Source organism: Hemicordylus capensis, chromosome 4 (assembly GCF_027244095.1).
Source record: "Hemicordylus capensis ecotype Gifberg chromosome 4, rHemCap1.1.pri, whole genome shotgun sequence".
NCBI classification, from domain to species: domain Eukaryota; kingdom Metazoa; phylum Chordata; class Lepidosauria; order Squamata; family Cordylidae; genus Hemicordylus; species Hemicordylus capensis.
In genome coordinates, this window is record NC_069660.1 from 166,915,066 (window position 1) to 166,932,940 (window position 17,875).

General features: G+C 42.6%; 1 protein-coding gene across 11 annotated transcripts in view; it reads right to left on the minus strand.

Annotated features, from left to right (window-relative positions):
* PACS2 (phosphofurin acidic cluster sorting protein 2) overlaps positions 1 to 17,875 on the minus strand; it is a 256,899-nt gene that overhangs the window by 118,757 nt on the left and 120,267 nt on the right. For all 11 annotated transcript variants that reach the window (XR_008306723.1, XM_053248447.1, XM_053248442.1 and 8 more), the window contains exons 9-11: positions 14,772 to 14,929; positions 5,094 to 5,184; positions 4,456 to 4,530 (exon numbers count right to left, since the gene is read on the minus strand). Coding sequence is in view for 10 of the 11 variants with exons in the window: in XM_053248447.1 (XP_053104422.1) it covers positions 4,456 to 4,530; positions 5,094 to 5,184; positions 14,772 to 14,929 (324 nt within the window). In the remaining variant the exon portion in view is untranslated. The remainder of the gene's footprint in view (positions 1 to 4,455; positions 4,531 to 5,093; positions 5,185 to 14,771; positions 14,930 to 17,875) is intronic.

Sequence of the window (17,875 nt, forward strand, 5' to 3'; positions counted from 1 at the left end):
TAGCACCATTCTTGACTGAGCAAGTAATATCTGCCTGCCACGTATCATTTTGGCACTGGGAGGGATACCATGTCTGTCTCATACTGGGAGGCTGCTGGACTGATGGCATATACACCCTGCCCCTGAGGCATGGCATGGAGTGCTGGCACTCTTATGGATGGGGTGCCTTCACCTGCTTCTGCTGTTGTGGATAGAAAAAATTCTTGTATATAGCAATAGCAATAGCACTTACATTTATATACCACTTTATAGCCGGAGCTCTCTAAGCGGTTTACAATGATTTAGCATATTGCCCCCAACATTCTGGGTACTCATTTTACCGACCTCAGAAGGTAAAATGTATAGCAGGGTGTTTTTCAGGGTCAACCTACTCCCATTGCTGTGGCAGTTAGCGAGCTCTTGGGAGCAACAGCTTTTAAAGGTTTGGCACAGACATTCAGGTAAGGTAAGCTACACTATGGTATTCAGAGGTGTGCGATGATAGGAAAGGGGCTGTACCTAAATGTTGTCTGCATGAGGGGGCAGAGAGTGACCCATAAAGGCATGGTGCTCAGAGAGAAGGATGGAGGCGTTTGGGGGTAGAAGCAAAGTGCGAGCAATCCCAAAGAGTGCTTGAGTACTTTCTTTTGGGGAGGGCTCACAGAGGCGTGAACAGACATGGAAGAGAAGAAGCCCCCAAACTAGCCAACTCCATTCCCCATGCCCCTCTTGGTCGTTAGGGCTACAGGGCAGAATGGTGGGAGCAGGAATTCAATGGTTGTAATCCCTGCTTGACCCGTTGCTGAGGCAGGACTGCTTCAAGCAGTGTTAGCTAGGTTTATTTTGGGTGAACTTGATCTCAGACATCCACCCCAGTGTAAGGTTCTTGCTTGTGCAGACCTGCCTGAACTTTCCTGCTAGTGGGAGGAGTGTGGTTACTTCCGCGCTGGTCAACAGCTGATCAGAGAGGTTAGGGTCAGGTGAACACACTTGCTTAGGCCAGAGGTGATGCCTTACACCCAGTTTGGGGCGTGGTGGTAAGCTGTGCTACCGCCACCATCTTGAGGGGCTTCTTCAGGCTGGTATCGGCCAGCCTCTGATGCATATCAGCTAATGGCAGCATTCTGCAAGGTGCTTATTAACAGGGTGAACCTGCTCTTTGCCTTAGCTTGCCTTCGGCCCTTCAAGGGGCTCTGATGCTGCTGCTATTCAAAGCGTATGGGGCAGCTGGGTCTGGGCACTTTCTGTAATATGTACGTCGAGCTGGGTGGTGCACTCCCTGGCTTGGTGCTGGGCGTTAAAATCCTTCTGTTCCTTTCGCAGGCAATGGCAGAGCAGCGGCTCCTGTGCAGGTTCTGATCTGTGGCCATGACGTGGTCTTTGGGGCCTGCAATCTGGCCAACTCCTCACAGATGTGCACCCAACTCGGTTTGGGGAAGCATGCCGGCATGTGCTGGGCGGCCGGCCGGATGTGCAATCCTTCCGTTCCTTTGGAGGTGCTGGCAGAGCAGCGGCTCCTGCATGTGTTCTGTTATGCTGCCATTCCATAGCCTCTGGGCTTGGAAGCGAGCCAGCACCTTGCTGCTGTGTACCCAACTCAGTTTGGGAAAGTGTGCCAGCATTGCTGGGTGGGTAGCCAGAGTATGGCACGGAGTATGTTGCTTCCAACATTGGTGGTATAGCGAGCAGCTAGTATCCCTCCCAAGAATGTGGTGGTGTACCTGGTGGGGTGTTGGCTGGGTAAGCGGACTGGGCTATCCTTGGTTTGACAAGCCATGGCCAATCTGTCTTCATTTTATTGCTCCAGAGGGGCGTGAGTTGTAGGGAATTGCCTGGTGGCGTTGGTTTGTCGAACTCTTGGAGGGGGTTGGGGCGGAAGGCCAAGTTGGCTGACCTCCCTCTGTGGCAGGGACAGTGCGGGATGGGTGGTAAGGGAAAAGGGATGTGACATCAGTGAGCACCCTTGGACACTTAAATGGGTAAATTGGGCAATCGATCTCTTTTGGTTTTTGGCCCAGGGATGATTTGCCATGAAGCCTTCTTCTTCAAGACTTCACAAATCCTAGGGCTGAGTGGTCCGGGGTGTGTGAAGGCCTAGAAGTGTCCAGACCCCTGCTTGGGTTGACTATGAAGGGAAAGGAGCGGGTTTTTACTTGCTTACTTCCGGAGTCGGGGTGTGTTGCCCATGCAAGGCACGGGGAAGGACTGTGAAGTTTGAACCCGGTCTTTTCAGACCCGCACTGTCTGGGGGGTGGAGTGCTTACCCTCCTACAGTCCGCTAACTCAAATTAATTTGATTAATAAAGTTGTGGCCCTTTATACCCACTATTTGGTTGTCAGTGTCATCTTGGGGCTGGGGTCTGGGGACAAGTCCTGAAATTAATTCAGGCCATAAATTAATTGAGGCCATAAATTAATTAAGCCTTACGCAAGCTACTCTCCCAGGGCCACAGTACACATGATGTTTAAAGCATTAATAGCCCCAACAGGCTTAGTTTTTCTTTAGTAAATGGCAGCCACATGAAGCATCCCCTGCAGACTGGATCTGGAATCATGGCAGGGCAGTGGGAGTGACATGAAGCTTCACTCCCTATAACGTTAAAGCCCTCACCCTGCTATGGTTCCAATCTGCGGAAGGCCCTGATCTGGCTAGTAACTAAAGAAAAACAAAGCTCATGAAGGCTAACAGTTTAAACATCATATGCAATTCTGCCTTCAGATTCCAACTGCAACACAAGGATAATAATACGGACCTCCTTATGGGATTGTTGAAAGGACTATCAATAAGGTATGTGAAACATTTTGAACAAAACTGCTATGTCAATGCTAATTATTAACCATCTCCTCAGTGTGTTATTCACAGATCAACAGAGCCATCAACAGAAAAATCACGAAGACTGGTGGGAAAATTGCCTAGAGAGTTCTGGAATTCAGTTGGCCCCACATTTCTACAGGTGACCTATCGTAATTGTCTCACTACCCTACTGGAGACTTAAGAGAGCAATGATCGGTGCCCTCAGAAGATAACGATCCATCCATGACAATGGTATCTTTTAGACCTGACCACACAATCTTACTATTTGGGATATTTTACATTTCTTACATTTTATATCCTGCTCTTCCTCCAAGGAGCACAGAGTGGTGTACTACAAACTTAAGTTTCTCCTCACAACAACCCTGCAAAGTAGCTTAGGTGGAGAGAGAAGTAACTGGCCCAGAGTCACCCAGCAAGTCTCATGGCTGAATGGGGATTTGAACTCAGGTCTCCCCAGTCCTAGTCCAGCACTCTAACCACTACACCATGCTGGGATAGACCCAGAGATGTCATGGGAGCTATGAAACCCCAAGTGACTTTCAAAATGTTAGCCCAGCTTTAGCACCAACTGTGAGACTGACGGTTTGACCAGGGTTGCAACAGAGTGGGCAGTACACAGACTCCTCGCTATACCCTGGGTTTCTGGCACAGGCTCTATGTTTGACAAGTTGGGCACTGGTTGCTGATACCAGCTGTAGGGATGTTCAAACTGGCCAGTTCAACATCGAACAGGTCTGGCTTGAGGACCTGCCCTTGAGCTGGAGTGAGCCTGGTTCGGCTCGAGCCAAACTCCCCGGGCCAGCTTGGGGGGTTCTATAGGTTTGTTTTTTAAAAATAATAATAATGATAAAAACCTTGCTGCCAAGTTCGGCGGCCTTGGGAGGTGCTGCTGGTGGCCATGGGGGTGGTGGTGTCTCTGGCAGTCCCCCCCCCCGGCTGCCCCCTTCTAAGGGCGAAGGGCCACCCCCCCTTCTAAGGGCATTTTCAGACCATTCTGGCCCTTTCCAAGGTGGTGGCAGACAGTTTGGAGGCCTTAGTGCATGTGCACTAGCCATTTGCGTGGTGAGGTCATGCAGGGTGAGGGTGCATGAGCAGCAGCTTCCCAAATGATGGTGCATTTGGTGCAAAATGATAGTGCAAAAATGGCCAGGGTACATGCGCAGCAGCCTCCCGGCACCCATGGTTTCACATGTTCGTGGTCGGGCCATGTACACCTCACCTTGTTATCCACAGTTTTAAAAATAGTGAAAATTCACCTATCCATTGTTCCTAGGTGGTTGGAAATTACTGTTTATGTCATTAAATAATCTCCAGCCACCATCTTGCTGAATTGAGCCATTTTGTAGCTTTCTTAAAAAAAATTTATCCCGTGACTTTTCATGGGCAATCAAAGGAATTGGGGTGGGGGGGCATGGAGAGCATGTTAAGGTACACTATTGCTCTTATTTCTGACTCTTCCCTGCTTTTTTAGCCCTTTAAAAAAAATCTCTAGTAACCTAACCCTCATTCCCATTGACTCAAGGTCTTGTTATCCACAGTTTTGTTATTCATGGTTGTAGGTGAGAATGGAACCTCCACGGATAACGAGGATATAGCTGAATTCAGTGAATATTTTGTTTATGATTTTAACTGTCTGATTTTAAAGTGTCTGTTCTACTTACATGTGATACAGTGTCTGAGAGACGGTCTGCTGGTTGTTTACTTTCAAAGATCTTGATGTTTTCAGGAACTTCTATCTGTTTTGTACAAGAGTAAGAAAAAGGAGTGGTACATACTTGGCTAGTTCTTGGACAAGGTAGTCCTTAGCACTGCTCAAAATAATAGTGAGCAACTCTTGCTGCCTGGATGAAACAGCAGCAAACCATTTTTTCATTAAATTTTTAGTAAATGCTACATTTTCTGTTGAACAATACAGAAATACAACATGACCTGTCAAGCCTGAGAGGGAAGGAACTCCTCTCCAGCTGAACTACAAACCTGAAATATCTCCCTGTCTGAAGTCCACTTAGGAACATGGGAAGCTGCCTTATGAGGCAGCAGCAGCTCTCCAAGATTTCAGGCAGAAGTCTCTCACAGTCCTACATGGAGATGCCAGAGACTGAACCTGGGATCTTCTACATGCAAAGCAGATGCTCTACCACTGAGCTACAGCCCACTTTCAAAAAGCAAACATTTGTAGGTCAAGGACAACTCCACATCTGCACCAAGAGATTCCAATTAATTGAGGATAAACAATTGAACAGCTGTTTTGCTGTTAGTTTCATGTATAGACCAATGTTATTCTGGAAGCACAACTTACAGGACTGGGTGGCTCTCTCTGACTTCTGATGCTGTAGAGGCTCCCAATTTCCGTCTGGGAACTTGAGTGTGATAAGCCTTCAAAGTATGGTCTATAGTAAGAAAACAAAGACCATTACAACAGAGGCCATTTGTTTGCTAAGAACTCCAGATATCAAGATTGCAGCCTGTTGTGTGCATAGCATGCCAGAGTATGGTGGAAGATTTTGTCTCCATTTCCCCATCAGCATCAGAGTAACACTTCAGGAAAGCATGATGATAAAAAGCACATAAATGAAACAACATCCATATCATATTTGCTTCAGTAGTGACACAAGACAAGGGTAGGACTTGTTCAAATATATTTTTACTCAGAAAGATTAGGAGTGGATCATAATTTTCCTTCCTTCACTCCTCTAACTGAGGGAAAAATGAAGGGCCAAACCAGGATAACTTGTGGGTGGTTGCCAGTGGAGTTTCTCCATGCTATTCTTGCTTAATACTCCAACCTTATTCACTTAGCAATCTGTTGTACTTATGACACATTTCCTCTAGTGAGTGGACTGAAAAGTAATCACTATCTGACCTCACTAGAAAACATTTCTGCAGCTAATGCTACATTACCAACTGAAAGTGCTGTGTTAATACTGTGTGTGCACCAAATTCAAACAATGAAAACATTTACAAAATATCTAGAGTAGTGAAACTTTTTTTTACAGAATTCTTCTCTAGAGGTTCACCAAAGTCCTAGCATGACCATATTTAAACTGTAGTGTAATCATCTGTTCCATTAAATAGGGATGTGCACGAATTGTGATTTGAACAGCAATTTGCAACACATTCCTGGCACCTTTAAAAGGGAAGAGAGCAGATCCATACCTCCTGCTGCTCCTCCACCGCTCACCACCACTTCCTATTTCAGGAGAGCTCCCCCCTCCCAACTATCATTGTGCACTGGTGCTTGCATGCAACAGCGGCACATAAATGGCCTCAGTGCATGTGCATGGTTCAGAGGCCATGTGTGTCATGATTTCCAGCATGTGTGGAGGCCATGTGTGTCCCTCCATTGCATGAGGGCAACTGTGGGGAGTGCCACCATCGCACAATGATAGCTGGGGGCAGCATCACCAAAACAGGAAATGGCAGTAAACGGCAGAGGAGCAGGTATGGACCTGCTCTCCTCCCTTTTAAATGTGCTGGGGATGTGTTGCGCTTTGCTGTTCGAATCACGATTCATGCACATCCCTACCATTAATGAGAGTTAAGCGTCTGATTAGAGATCTGCCTCTGATGTCATTTCTCAACAGCAATTATCTATTCAGTAATCCAAAATCTTCAGTTTAAGATGAGAGTTAAGCTGCTTTAAACTTTCATTCATTCTTCCATATCATATTAGCTGTAAAGGCTTTGTTCAGTCTCATAGATTATGCTGACTCTAGAAATGAGGCTTCATCCACCTACACTTGGTCTTGGTCTTTCAGCTTGGCATTGAGCTGGAAGGGATGCATCAAGGCAGAAATTCAATGCAACTTCCACAATCACTAGCTAGAGGTCCCCTGATGAATTTCTGCCTAACACATCTCTTCAAGGCACAGTGCTTTCCAAACAAGCCAAGGGTCTTGGATTACGGAATTAAAGGATAACATTAGAAGAGCAATTTCTGTAATAAATGAAACAAAAATCAGCAAGCACGCTTTTTAACCTAAAGAATCTGAATGGATGAAGAGATGTTACTTACATCTTGTATTTAAAAAAAAAAAGTTTGGAGAGCCATTTCACAGCTGAATTGCAATCTGCTATAAATGCTCAAGTGAAGTTTAATTTAAATGGCACTTAAAGAGTGTCCCTTACCATCACTATTATTTACCATCTTTATTGAGAGTTTAGCTAATTCTATCAGAGAAGACCAAGAGAAACAAGTTATACTTGATCTTGGTCTCATTTATCTTAGATATCTGTCTGATTTCTTGGATAATTTGTTTTACTTTTTAATGCATTGATGGTTTGTTCAAGCTTAGCATATTGTTATCCACATAGAGAGTTGTTTTAATCTCTTCATTCCCTTAGGCACTGTGCCAATGCATTAAAAAGTGAAACAAATTATTCAAGAAATCAGACAGATATCTGTCTAAGATAAATGAGACTAAGATCAAGTACATACTGGATTTGTATTGGGCAGCATCGCTACCATCCTGACTGATGCCCTAAACTGGCCCAAGCAGCACACAGGCAAGGTCTTGCTTGAAAGTGGCAAGAGCTTGGGGGGCTCTTGGCCTGAAGTCTCGGAGGTGGCTGAAATCTCACAAGAATTGACTTCCGGTTGGACTGCCAACGAGGCTGCATGCTTCCCGATAGGGGAGACCGAGGAGGAGTTATTTTGGGGGTTTTTGAGCCTTCATAACCCCCCCCCTCACCACCCTGGATTAAAGGGTTTGTATCAAGATTGACCACTGCATCCCCCGGAGCCTGCTCCTTATTTCAAGGCTGCGCTGGAAAGTACAGCTTTGATTTAAGTCGAGCAGTGGGGGCTGGGACTCATCAAGCTACACTCCATCAGAAATCCAATGGACAGAAGCCGGTCTGGCATCCAATTTCTTTCGGTTTGGATTATAATTAATGGTTAAAGTTCAAGAAGCTCACCTCTCAGCGTGATTAGTGATAAATTGCTGGAATTCTACCTGCTTTTGCTGTAAAGATTGGACAGATCTCAAGCCGATGCTGTGAAGTTGTCGTAAATCTGCCAACTATAAATTAAGGATGGGTATTCAATCTGTGTATTAAATGCTGGATTTTAAAAATTGAACTGATGGCTAAAAGTTTCAAAACTTAAAAAAGCAAAGCAGTTGGAATTATTATTTATTTATTTAGTACCTCCTGAGCGAGTTTAACTCAAGGAACAAGTGATTTGCTGTTTGCTGTTGAATATGTCTATCATGAAGTGCACCAATTAGAGGAAGAAGACGGATTATTGAACTGTGGGGAAAATTAAACTGGCGGTGATAAGACAGAAGGGTTGCAGTCTGGAGCTGAGTCTATCTGGAAAATAATTGCAGGCCTCTACTTTCTTGGACAACAAGGAGGCTGAATCTTGCTGTAAGGGCTGTGTTGCTGGAGGAGTTGTAAATAATGCAAAAGGCAAAGCAGCAGAGCCAAACACAGACCCAAACACAAACTAGGAGACTTTCTGTTCCAAACCCAGGCCTGGGTGAAGGGAAAATGTCTTCAGAGTTAAATGAGACACTAGTTGCTATGAAACAGTTACTAGAAGCAAATACTGGCACTCTCCAACAAGTAAGTCAGGATATACAAACACTTAATAAGAGAACATCAAATACTGAGGAGACAGTAAAAAATTGGCGGAAGACAACAAAGAATTTAAAAGAAGGGTGGAAAGCCTGGAGCAAGACATGGGATCAATAAGAGATGACAGGGAAAAATTATTAGATCAGATGGCTTTGTTGGAACTGAGGCAAAAAGAGCATTTCCTGAAGTTTAGAGGAATCCCAGAAAAAACTGGTCAAGATATCAAAAAAGTGCTTAGGGAGGAACTTGCACTACTTTTGGGAATTTCAAGTGAAGAGATGGAACAGCAGATAGATTCAGCTTTCCGTATGAATTCTGAATATGCCACAACAAACAAATTATATAGGGATTGCATGGTTCAATTCAACTCCAAATCAATTACAGAGCAGATACTGCAAGCACATTTTGCCAAAGCCCTTACCATTGAAGCTCAACAGGTAAAAGTTCTGAAAGAAATACCATCCAGGATTTTAAGGAAACGTAAGGATTACAAATTTTTAACAGATGCTTTAAACACCAATGGAATATGTTTTAGATGGGAAGTCTCCTTTTTCTACAAGGGGAAGAGGAATAGATTCACAGAGCTCCTCAAAACACAAGAATTTTGGCGGAAATATAAAAAAACTTTAACTTCTGAGCACCCAGTGCCTTCAACACATAATTCTAACTAGCCAAGATGGATTATAAAATAGCTTCATGGAATGTAAATGGATTAAATAATAAAACCAAAAGGGTAAAAGTTTTTCATTTTCTTAAAAAACAAAGCTTGGACATTGTATGCTTACAAAAGACACATATTAGAAAACAAGATAGAAAATATTTGGTTAATAAGGCCTTGGGACAAGAATTCATTTCCTCTGACAGGAAAAAAAAAGAGGGGTAGTGCTTTATGTGAAACAACAATTTGAACCCAAGTTGATTTTTAATGATGAAGAAGGTAGGGTGCTAGCTTTGGAAATCTTAGTTTCTGGAATAAAAACGGTGATAATTGGGATTTATGCACCCAATGGAAAAAAAAGTAGAATTTTATAAATATTTAGAACAGAAGATGGCTGAGGTATCGAATGCTAATTTAGTTTTACTGGGAGATTTTAATGGGGTTGTATCTACATCCTTGGATGGAAAATCTGATATGTCTGAAAGGAATCTGCAAGGCAGGCTACCTAAAGCTTTTTTTGATTTAGTAGAACATATGGATCTCTACGACTTGTGGAGAATCAAAAACTCAAATGCAAAGGAGTATACTTATTTCTCTGAAAGATACAAATCTCATTCAAGGATAGATATGGTCTGGACATCCAAATCTATTACGCCATGTATGAAAAGAATGGATATCTTGCCCAGAACCTTTTCAGATCATAATGCAATTTGCTTTACATGGAAGAAGAAGGGAGCGGTTTCCTTTCGCTGAAGACTGAATACTTGCTGGAAAAAAGCAGAAGTTGTGGAGAAAGCCAAAAGGAAGTTAAAGTATTATTTTGAACTGAATTTAAACCAAGGAATGGACAATAAAATAGTTTGGGATGCAGGAAAAGGGGTTATGAGAGGGTTTTTTTATACAACAAAATGCATACTTTAAAAAACAAAGGGGACTGAAAAAAGAGGGATTATTGATGGAGATTTCTAAAAAAGAAAGAGAACTTCTATGGGCTAAAAACAAGAAGAAGACTATTCAAGTCATTAAAGTGCTTCAGCAGCAGCTCTCTTATGTTACTATTAAATGAAGTTGAACGGAACTTAAAATATGCGAAGCAAAAGTCATTTGAATTTGCAAACAAACCAGGCAAGTTGTTGGCTTGGAAAATTAGAAGTGAGAAAAAGAATAAGTACATATCCAAGATATCAACACCAAATGGGTTTTCCTGAGATGAAAGGGAAATAAAAAGGGAATTCTTTAGATACTATTCTGAATTATATAAAGGAAACAAAGTAGAAGATATAAAAATCGACAAATTTCTCAAGACACAAAACATTCCAAAACTTTCTAAGGACCATATAGAAATTATGAATGCACCGATATCAATAATGGAAATAACTGAAGTAATAAATCAAAGCAAAGCTAATAAGGTGCCAGGGCCCGATGGGTTACCAGCTTCGTACTACAAATCTTTTAAAGATCAAATATTACAGCCTTTGCAATGGACGATGAATGATATTTTGCAAAGAGGAATTATTCTGGAGTCTTGGAAGTATGCCAATATTGCAGTAATTCCAAAACCGGATCAAGATTTAATGCAAGTCAAGAACTACAGGCCAATTTCACTATTAAATAATGATTATAAACTTTTTGCTGCCATTTTGGCAAGGAGAATGAAGGTTATATTAAGACTTTTTATTCATGAAGCTCAAGCAGGCTTTTTGCCAAAACGGCAATTAAGAGATAATGTGAGAACAGTTCTGTATGTATTGGAGTATTATGAAAAACACCATGATAAACAGATGGCTATGATCCTCCTGGATGCAGAGAATGCATTTGGTAATGTATCATGGCAGTTTATGTGGAGACTACTGGATGTAATGGGAGTTGGTAATAATTTTATTAGGGCTATTAAGACAATATATTCAGAGCAATACGCTAAAATTATTATAAATGGGGAACTATCAGATAATTATAAAATACAAAAAGGAACTAGACAAGGATGTCCACTTTCCCCATTACTTTTTATATTAGTACTGGAAGTGCTTTGCAGAAATATTAGAGAAGATGATCAAATAAAAGGCCCGAAAGTTGGGAAACGGGAGTATAAACTTAGAGCCTTTGCGGATGATATGGTGTTTTTTTTAGAAAATCCATTAGAGAAGATTGGAAGACTCTTGCAAAAAATACAACAATTTGGCCAACTGGCTGGGTTTTATATAAATAAGACTAAAACGAAGGTGTTGACAAAAAATATGGACCAGAAATAATTGGAGAAGAAAATTAAGAACTTGGGTGTCTGGTTGACAAACAAAAACTCTTTGTTGTTTTTAAATAATTATATCAAAATATGGAATACAGTAAAAATTGATTTGCAAAGATGGACTAGAATGAACTTATCTTTAATGGGAAGAATTTCAGTTGTGAAGATGAATGTTTTACCTAAAATGTTGTTTCTTTTTCAGACTATTCCTATAATTAACATGTTAACTTGTTTCAAGCAGTGGCAAAAAGACATAACCAAATTTGTTTGGCAAGGGAAAAGACCAAGAATTAAATTTAAAAATTTAACAGATGCTAAAAAAAGAGGTGGTCTTACCCTGCCCGATTTAAGGCTGTATTTTGATGCTGTTTGTTTGACATGGTTAAAAGAATGGATAACATTAAGAAATCCCAGAATACTTGATCTGGAAGGATTTGATAGAAGGTTTGGATGGCATTCTTATCTGTGGTACGATAAAAGTAAAGTGCATAAAGATTTTCTTAATCACTATGTAAGAAGGAGTCTAATGAGAGTGTGGGTAACATATAAAAAATGGTTGGAATCTAAAACTCCATTATGGCTATCCCCGATTGAAGAGGCTTCCCCAAACTGCGGCCCTCCAGATGTTGCTGAACTACAACTCCCAGCATCCCTAGCCACAATTTTGTGGCTAGGGATGCTGGGAGTTGTAGTTCAGCAACATCTGGAGGGCTGCAGTTTGGGGAAGCCTGCTTTAGCACATAAAGAGACAAATATGCAAACTGAATGGGGTACCTATAGGGATTTGTTATGTTTCCAAGAAAAGGGCTGTAAATTAAAAAATCTAATTGAAGTTCAAAATTTGGTTAGTAACTGGTTTCAGTACCATCAGTTAAATGAAATCTATAAGAAGGATCTTAAAGTTGGATTTGAGGATCAAATGTTGAGATTTGAGAAGGAGCTGTGTGAAAACTATGAAAAATTAGTTTCTGAGATGTATAAGTTGTTGCTTTTGGAGGAGACAAGAGATGAAGTGGTTAAAACAACTATGGTAAAATGGGCTCAAGATGTGGGTCATAATATAGATATGGCAGATTGGGGGAAAATATGGAAAATGGATTTAAAGTTCACTGCATGTTATACTTTAAAAGAAAATTATTATAAGATGATGTACAGGTGGTATTTGACACCCCCAAAATTAGCATTAATGTATAAAAATGTTCCAAACAAATGTTGGAAATCTGGACACTGTGAAGGAACTTTTTCTTCATATGTGGTGGTCTTGCGGGAAGGCAAAGGCCTTTTGGGATATGATATATAATAAGCTGAAGAAAAATTTTAAAATGACATTTCCTAAGAGGCCAGAATCCTTCCTGCTGGGAATAACGCAAGGAGCGTTTTCCAGAAGAAACGTAACATTTTTTAATGTATGCAACCACGGTGGCCAGAATAGTATATGCGCAGAAATGGAAGGACAATGAAATGTCCTCAAAGGAAGATTGGTTGATAAAAATTTTGGAATATGCTGAGATGGCAAAACTTACAGCACTGATAAGGGATGAAAACTTGGAATGTTTTAAAGAAGATTGGAAACCATTCTTACTATACTTAAAGAACTATTTTTCTAATATGGACCTTTCAGCAGGGTTTGAAATTTAGTAATAATAGCAGAGTTTGCAATGTGTAGGATATATGTTTTGAATTACTATAGCAATGGTTGACTTGTATAGTTAATGAATCGCACAGATTGGTGAACGGGAAGTCAATATTTACTTAATTAGATGTAACGGGATTATTAAGATATTATAAAAACCAATAAAAATTTTAAAAAGCCAAAAGAGAGAGAGAGAGAGAGATCTTACAAGAATTGTCCCAGCTGTCAGGGACAATTTAGAGGACCCCTGGCCAATGATGAGGGGTCAGCATACAAGAAGGGCTCCAACTGGCAAGAGCCCTAGGATTCGTAGGGAGGCCAGGGGCATCACTTCCAAACAGTGTACAGATATTTGTACATGCTTACAGCATAATGTCAGAACCGGGCTAGAGTTAAACATGTTTAACATCAAAAATTTCAGCCTCTGATTAATCCTTCATAGAGGTAGATGGTTATGGGAAACAAAAGATTAAATGTGTCCTGTCACATATACCTCCTGCTAACAACATAATCACTAACGTCTCATCTAACACAGCCTAGGGCTAGGGCACAAAACTGCTGGCTCACAGGCTGGATCAGGCCCATAGAGATCAATTGAACAGTTCATGTGAGACCAGGATGAGTCCCACCACCTCCTTTCTCACCTTCCCTCACTGCTGCTATAGAAGAGGCAGCACATATACTTATTTCTCTCCAACCGGCAAGCTTCCTCTTCCCACCATGTGCCTTTGCTGGTGACAATATTTTTCTCTCTTTCTTCCCACCACACTATGAGTAACCAGTGGAAGTTATGAGTTGCTTCCTTCCTCCTTATCGCTGCCACTCACTTCCTCCCTCAGGCTTTTCAGCACACAGAGCAGTAGCGCAGAAGAGAGAGATGGGAGATAAAGAATGGGGAGGGGGAGAAAACAACAACAACAACATAAGACAGCATGGGGACATTTTCTCTAGGTAAGGAAGAGACTGAAAAAAAGAGAAGGTGGTGGTGGAAAAAAGAAGGGTGAGTAGAGGTTAAGAGAGGGGGAAAGAGGAGCTCTGCTTTACTTGGGTTATGTTGCTGCTTTGGAATGATTGATTTGATTACTGAATATTAAAAATCTGTTGAGAACTTTAACAGTTAAGTATGTTAGTTAAGATCAGAATTTCTTTTTAAATTAGAAAAAAAAATTTCCCTGAGCATATTCTGGTGTAAGAAGTAGTGCATTCTGCTAATTTCACTGGCAGGGTTGTGTTTGCAAAATTTGGTATCTTTAAGTCATCAGAAAGTATGATATTCAGAATTTCTTCCAAAAAAAGTAAAAAAATACTTAAATTTTTCGGGATCATATTCTGGTATAAAAGTAGTGCATTCAGCTGATTTAAACGGCAGGGTGGGTGGTGCAAGGCAGGCATGAGGCAACGGAAGGCAGCAGAAGGCTATGTGTGGCCTCTGAAGATGCACTGGAATCAATTCCAACCCACCACTCAATTGAGTTTGACACCCCTGGCCTAGGGGTTCACCAAACTGTCTTTTCTTATGCACTGCTAAGAACCTATAATCAAACTTTCCCCTCCTTATTTCTCACAGAGATACCATCTCCTGAAGCTTGTGAGTACGAATGGAAAGCTTAGGAGCTTCAAACCTTCAAAAGACACAAAGGAAAGCAGACCCTAAGTTTGGCATATGTTCAAATGATAACAAGGATTTCTCCAGATTCTTGAAGGTTTTAGTAACAAATCTTTGGAGCAGCTAACAGTAAGAGAATGCAAGGATGAACTCCCTGCATCTTTTACTATAGCCACCACCAGCTTTGCTGCCCCAGCTCCTGTTATCCGAATAGGCAGTAATCTATGAATGTTCAAGGCTGTCATCAGACCCTCTTACTTTAGTTTTGGTTTAGGAGTGCTGAGGACACTGTCATCATCTTCCATGTCAGGGCCACTGTCACTAGGGTTGTCCATATCAAGGGTGTCATAAAGAAGGTCTAGATCTTCTTCTACCTCTGGGACATGCTCAGCTGGATCCTGCTCAGAATCCAAAACCTAGATACAAAATCATATAGTTTAACAGGCAGCAAGTACATAGTGACAGCATGCTGACTTTGCCTGATTACTCTCCCAAATGCTGGTTTGGGAAGGTTGGTTGATTCAAAGGAAAAACAGAGTGCTTAACTATAACTAGTGCTCCTTGAGTAATAATTTATACATATGGTTTTTGTGCCTGTGTGCAACAGCTTTGGAATATTTTGGAGCTCTAGCCAGGGAACTGATGCTCAAGTTCTCTCTCTCAAGATATTTGAACACTTTTCTAATCTGTTCATTCAAATTGCTACCACCACATAAACCATCCAAAAGAATGAGATAGGAGACCAGTTATGGAGAAAGAGGGCAGGCTGTGTGACAGAACAGCTGACCACCTGAAAAACGCCAGTCACAGATAATCATTTATTATTATTATTATTACTAGCTGGCCCGTGCACAGACCATCTGCACCTCTAGTTCTCTCCCCTCCTTCTCCCCTCTCGTTCTCGGCCCTCCCGCATCCCTCTTTGCTCCCTCCCTTCTCAGCCCCCTCCCTCGTTCTTGGCCCTCCCCCCTCCTCTCCCCTTCAGCTCTTCCCCCGTATTCAGACCATTTCCGCCCCAGCTTCCCTCCCGCACTGCCTCCACCGCCGACACCTTCCCCCCACCTTCCTGCCTCCCCAGTCACCGCTTCCCCCAGGACCACTTCCCCCAGGCCATCCATTAGCCTGCCCGTTCGCTTCCCCATCCGTAGCTTGCTCATGAACTCTAGCAAGAGCTGCCACATATGGGATTAGCAGTGGGTACATTTAAGATAACTATATAGATAGATAGATAGATAATTTAAAATATGTATATCCCAGTGTTGAGCTGCCCCTCAACACTGCTTGGGGTGGCTCACAACAGTAAAAGAAATATAAGGTTTTAAAACAACAAAACAAACAAAACACAACATAAAATAAAATCAGTTAAAAACAAACTAAATTAAAAACAATAAAAAAAAATCAAAAGTCCATCAATTTATCATTAAAATATTGTTAAAGCTTCTCTAAACAGATGGGTTTTGAGATTATTATTTTTTAAACCCAATGGAGGGAGTGTGGCAAAGTTCTTCTAGGAGAGCATTCCATAGCCAAGAGGCCACAACCGAGAAAGCTGTCCGCACCAACCGGATCTTCATAGCTGGTAAAAGGTACTCCTGCACACCACCTTCCCCTGTGCCTCCAAGTACAGCATTGGATCTTGTCTCTTGTCTCCACCAACTGGATCTCAGTCAATGGTGGGCAGAACTCAAGATGATCAACTAAGAGCACTGGCAGATTCATATGCCAAATGCAATCTGATAGATCCCCCGGCCCCAAGCCATGTAGGGCTTTAAAGGTCAAGAATGGCATTTTCAATCAGGTTCAGAAGCAAACTAATAAACAGTGAAGCTGCCGCAGTATACTGTAGGTGTAAATCCTCGAGGAGCAACTAGCACCCACAAGCATTCTTGTGGCAGCATTTTGGACCAGCTGAAGCTTCCAAACCACCTTCAAGGGCTGCCTCAAGTAGAGCCCGTTTAAGTAATCCAATTTGGTGTTACCAGTGCATGAGTGACTTCTCCAAGTAGGGTCACAGCTGGCATACCAGTCATAGTTGGTAAAAGGCACTCCTCCTGCACATTGCCTTCCCCTCTCCCTCCAAGGATAGCATCAGGTCCAGAAGCACCCCCAAGTGGTGAACTTGGTCTTTTGGGGGAGTGTGACCCCATTGTAACAAGCTGAGGTTATTCTGCCCACTCCCAGAAGCCTCCCTGGTTGCAGTTGCATATCCAGGCTTGGAGATTGCACTTTTGCTATACCCAGGAGCTGCACCACAATGTGAGCTCCCAGCTTATGTTATACATGGGTACAAGTCACTTAGTTGGCAGTGGACTGGTCGCCCCTAGATTTGGGCTGCAACAAACACAAATTGCAAAGGGATTAGCTTCACACCCCCTCTCCCTACGTGGGGGCCCAGCTAAGCAGACTCCAGAACTAGCTATTGTGAGTTATCTGGCATCTGAGGTCATTTTAGACTGAAGATGAACTCTAAACTCCCCTCATCCTCTCGCAAGAGAGATAACACCTGATGCTAACAAAGCAATTAGGCCAGGAAGGGAAGGCAGATAAGACAAGTGAAACAGCAGACTCCATTACAATAGGGATAAATTCAAGATGCAACTTTGAAGAGGTGCCCATCCAAACTTTTGATAGAACTATTGGGAAGCCCTTCCCAGCACAGGATACTGTTGGATGCATCTGCACACTCCAATTTCCCTCACAATCAGCCTTGATTAAACTCAGTATATGGCAGCTTCCTACGTTCCTGTCAGGATACCATGTTATCTGGTTGCCTCCTCTGAGGCTTTAATTCCCTTCAAGGGGCCATGGGGATGAGAAGGGCCCAGGCTGGTCAGATCCCAGTGGGGTTGAGAGGGCAAGGCAGGGAGAGCTGTGGGAAACAGCTCTAGGGAGACAGCTAGGTTGGGTGTGGCAGGAAACAGAAAGCAAGGTCAGTAAGGAGATGGGGCTGGAAGTAGGCTTTAAATACTGGGATATTTAAAGACAAGGCAGCTGATGATGAGGGGCTGCTTCTGAGTATGGGAGCCAGGAGTTCTCCAGGAGAGGGAACTGGCTGAATGCAGCAAGCCAGGAGGAGGACTCAGGTAGCAAGCTAACCTCCTCCCCTCCTGAGGCTGACTTTTTTGGGGGTGCTCCAGTCATTCTAGAGGTCACGAAGGGTGAGGAGCCCACTTCGTCCCTTGGGAGTCTGACAGTTCCTATGAATTCAATAGGTGATTCACACACCTTCTTAGTGAGGAAGGGAAATCAGACACAATGCATTCTGAAACAGCCTGAATGGACTCCCCTATTCAGCAGAGCATGACAACCGCAAAGTGCCCCTAAGTGTCAGGCCTTCATTTGAGGACTTGGGAGTGGGAAGC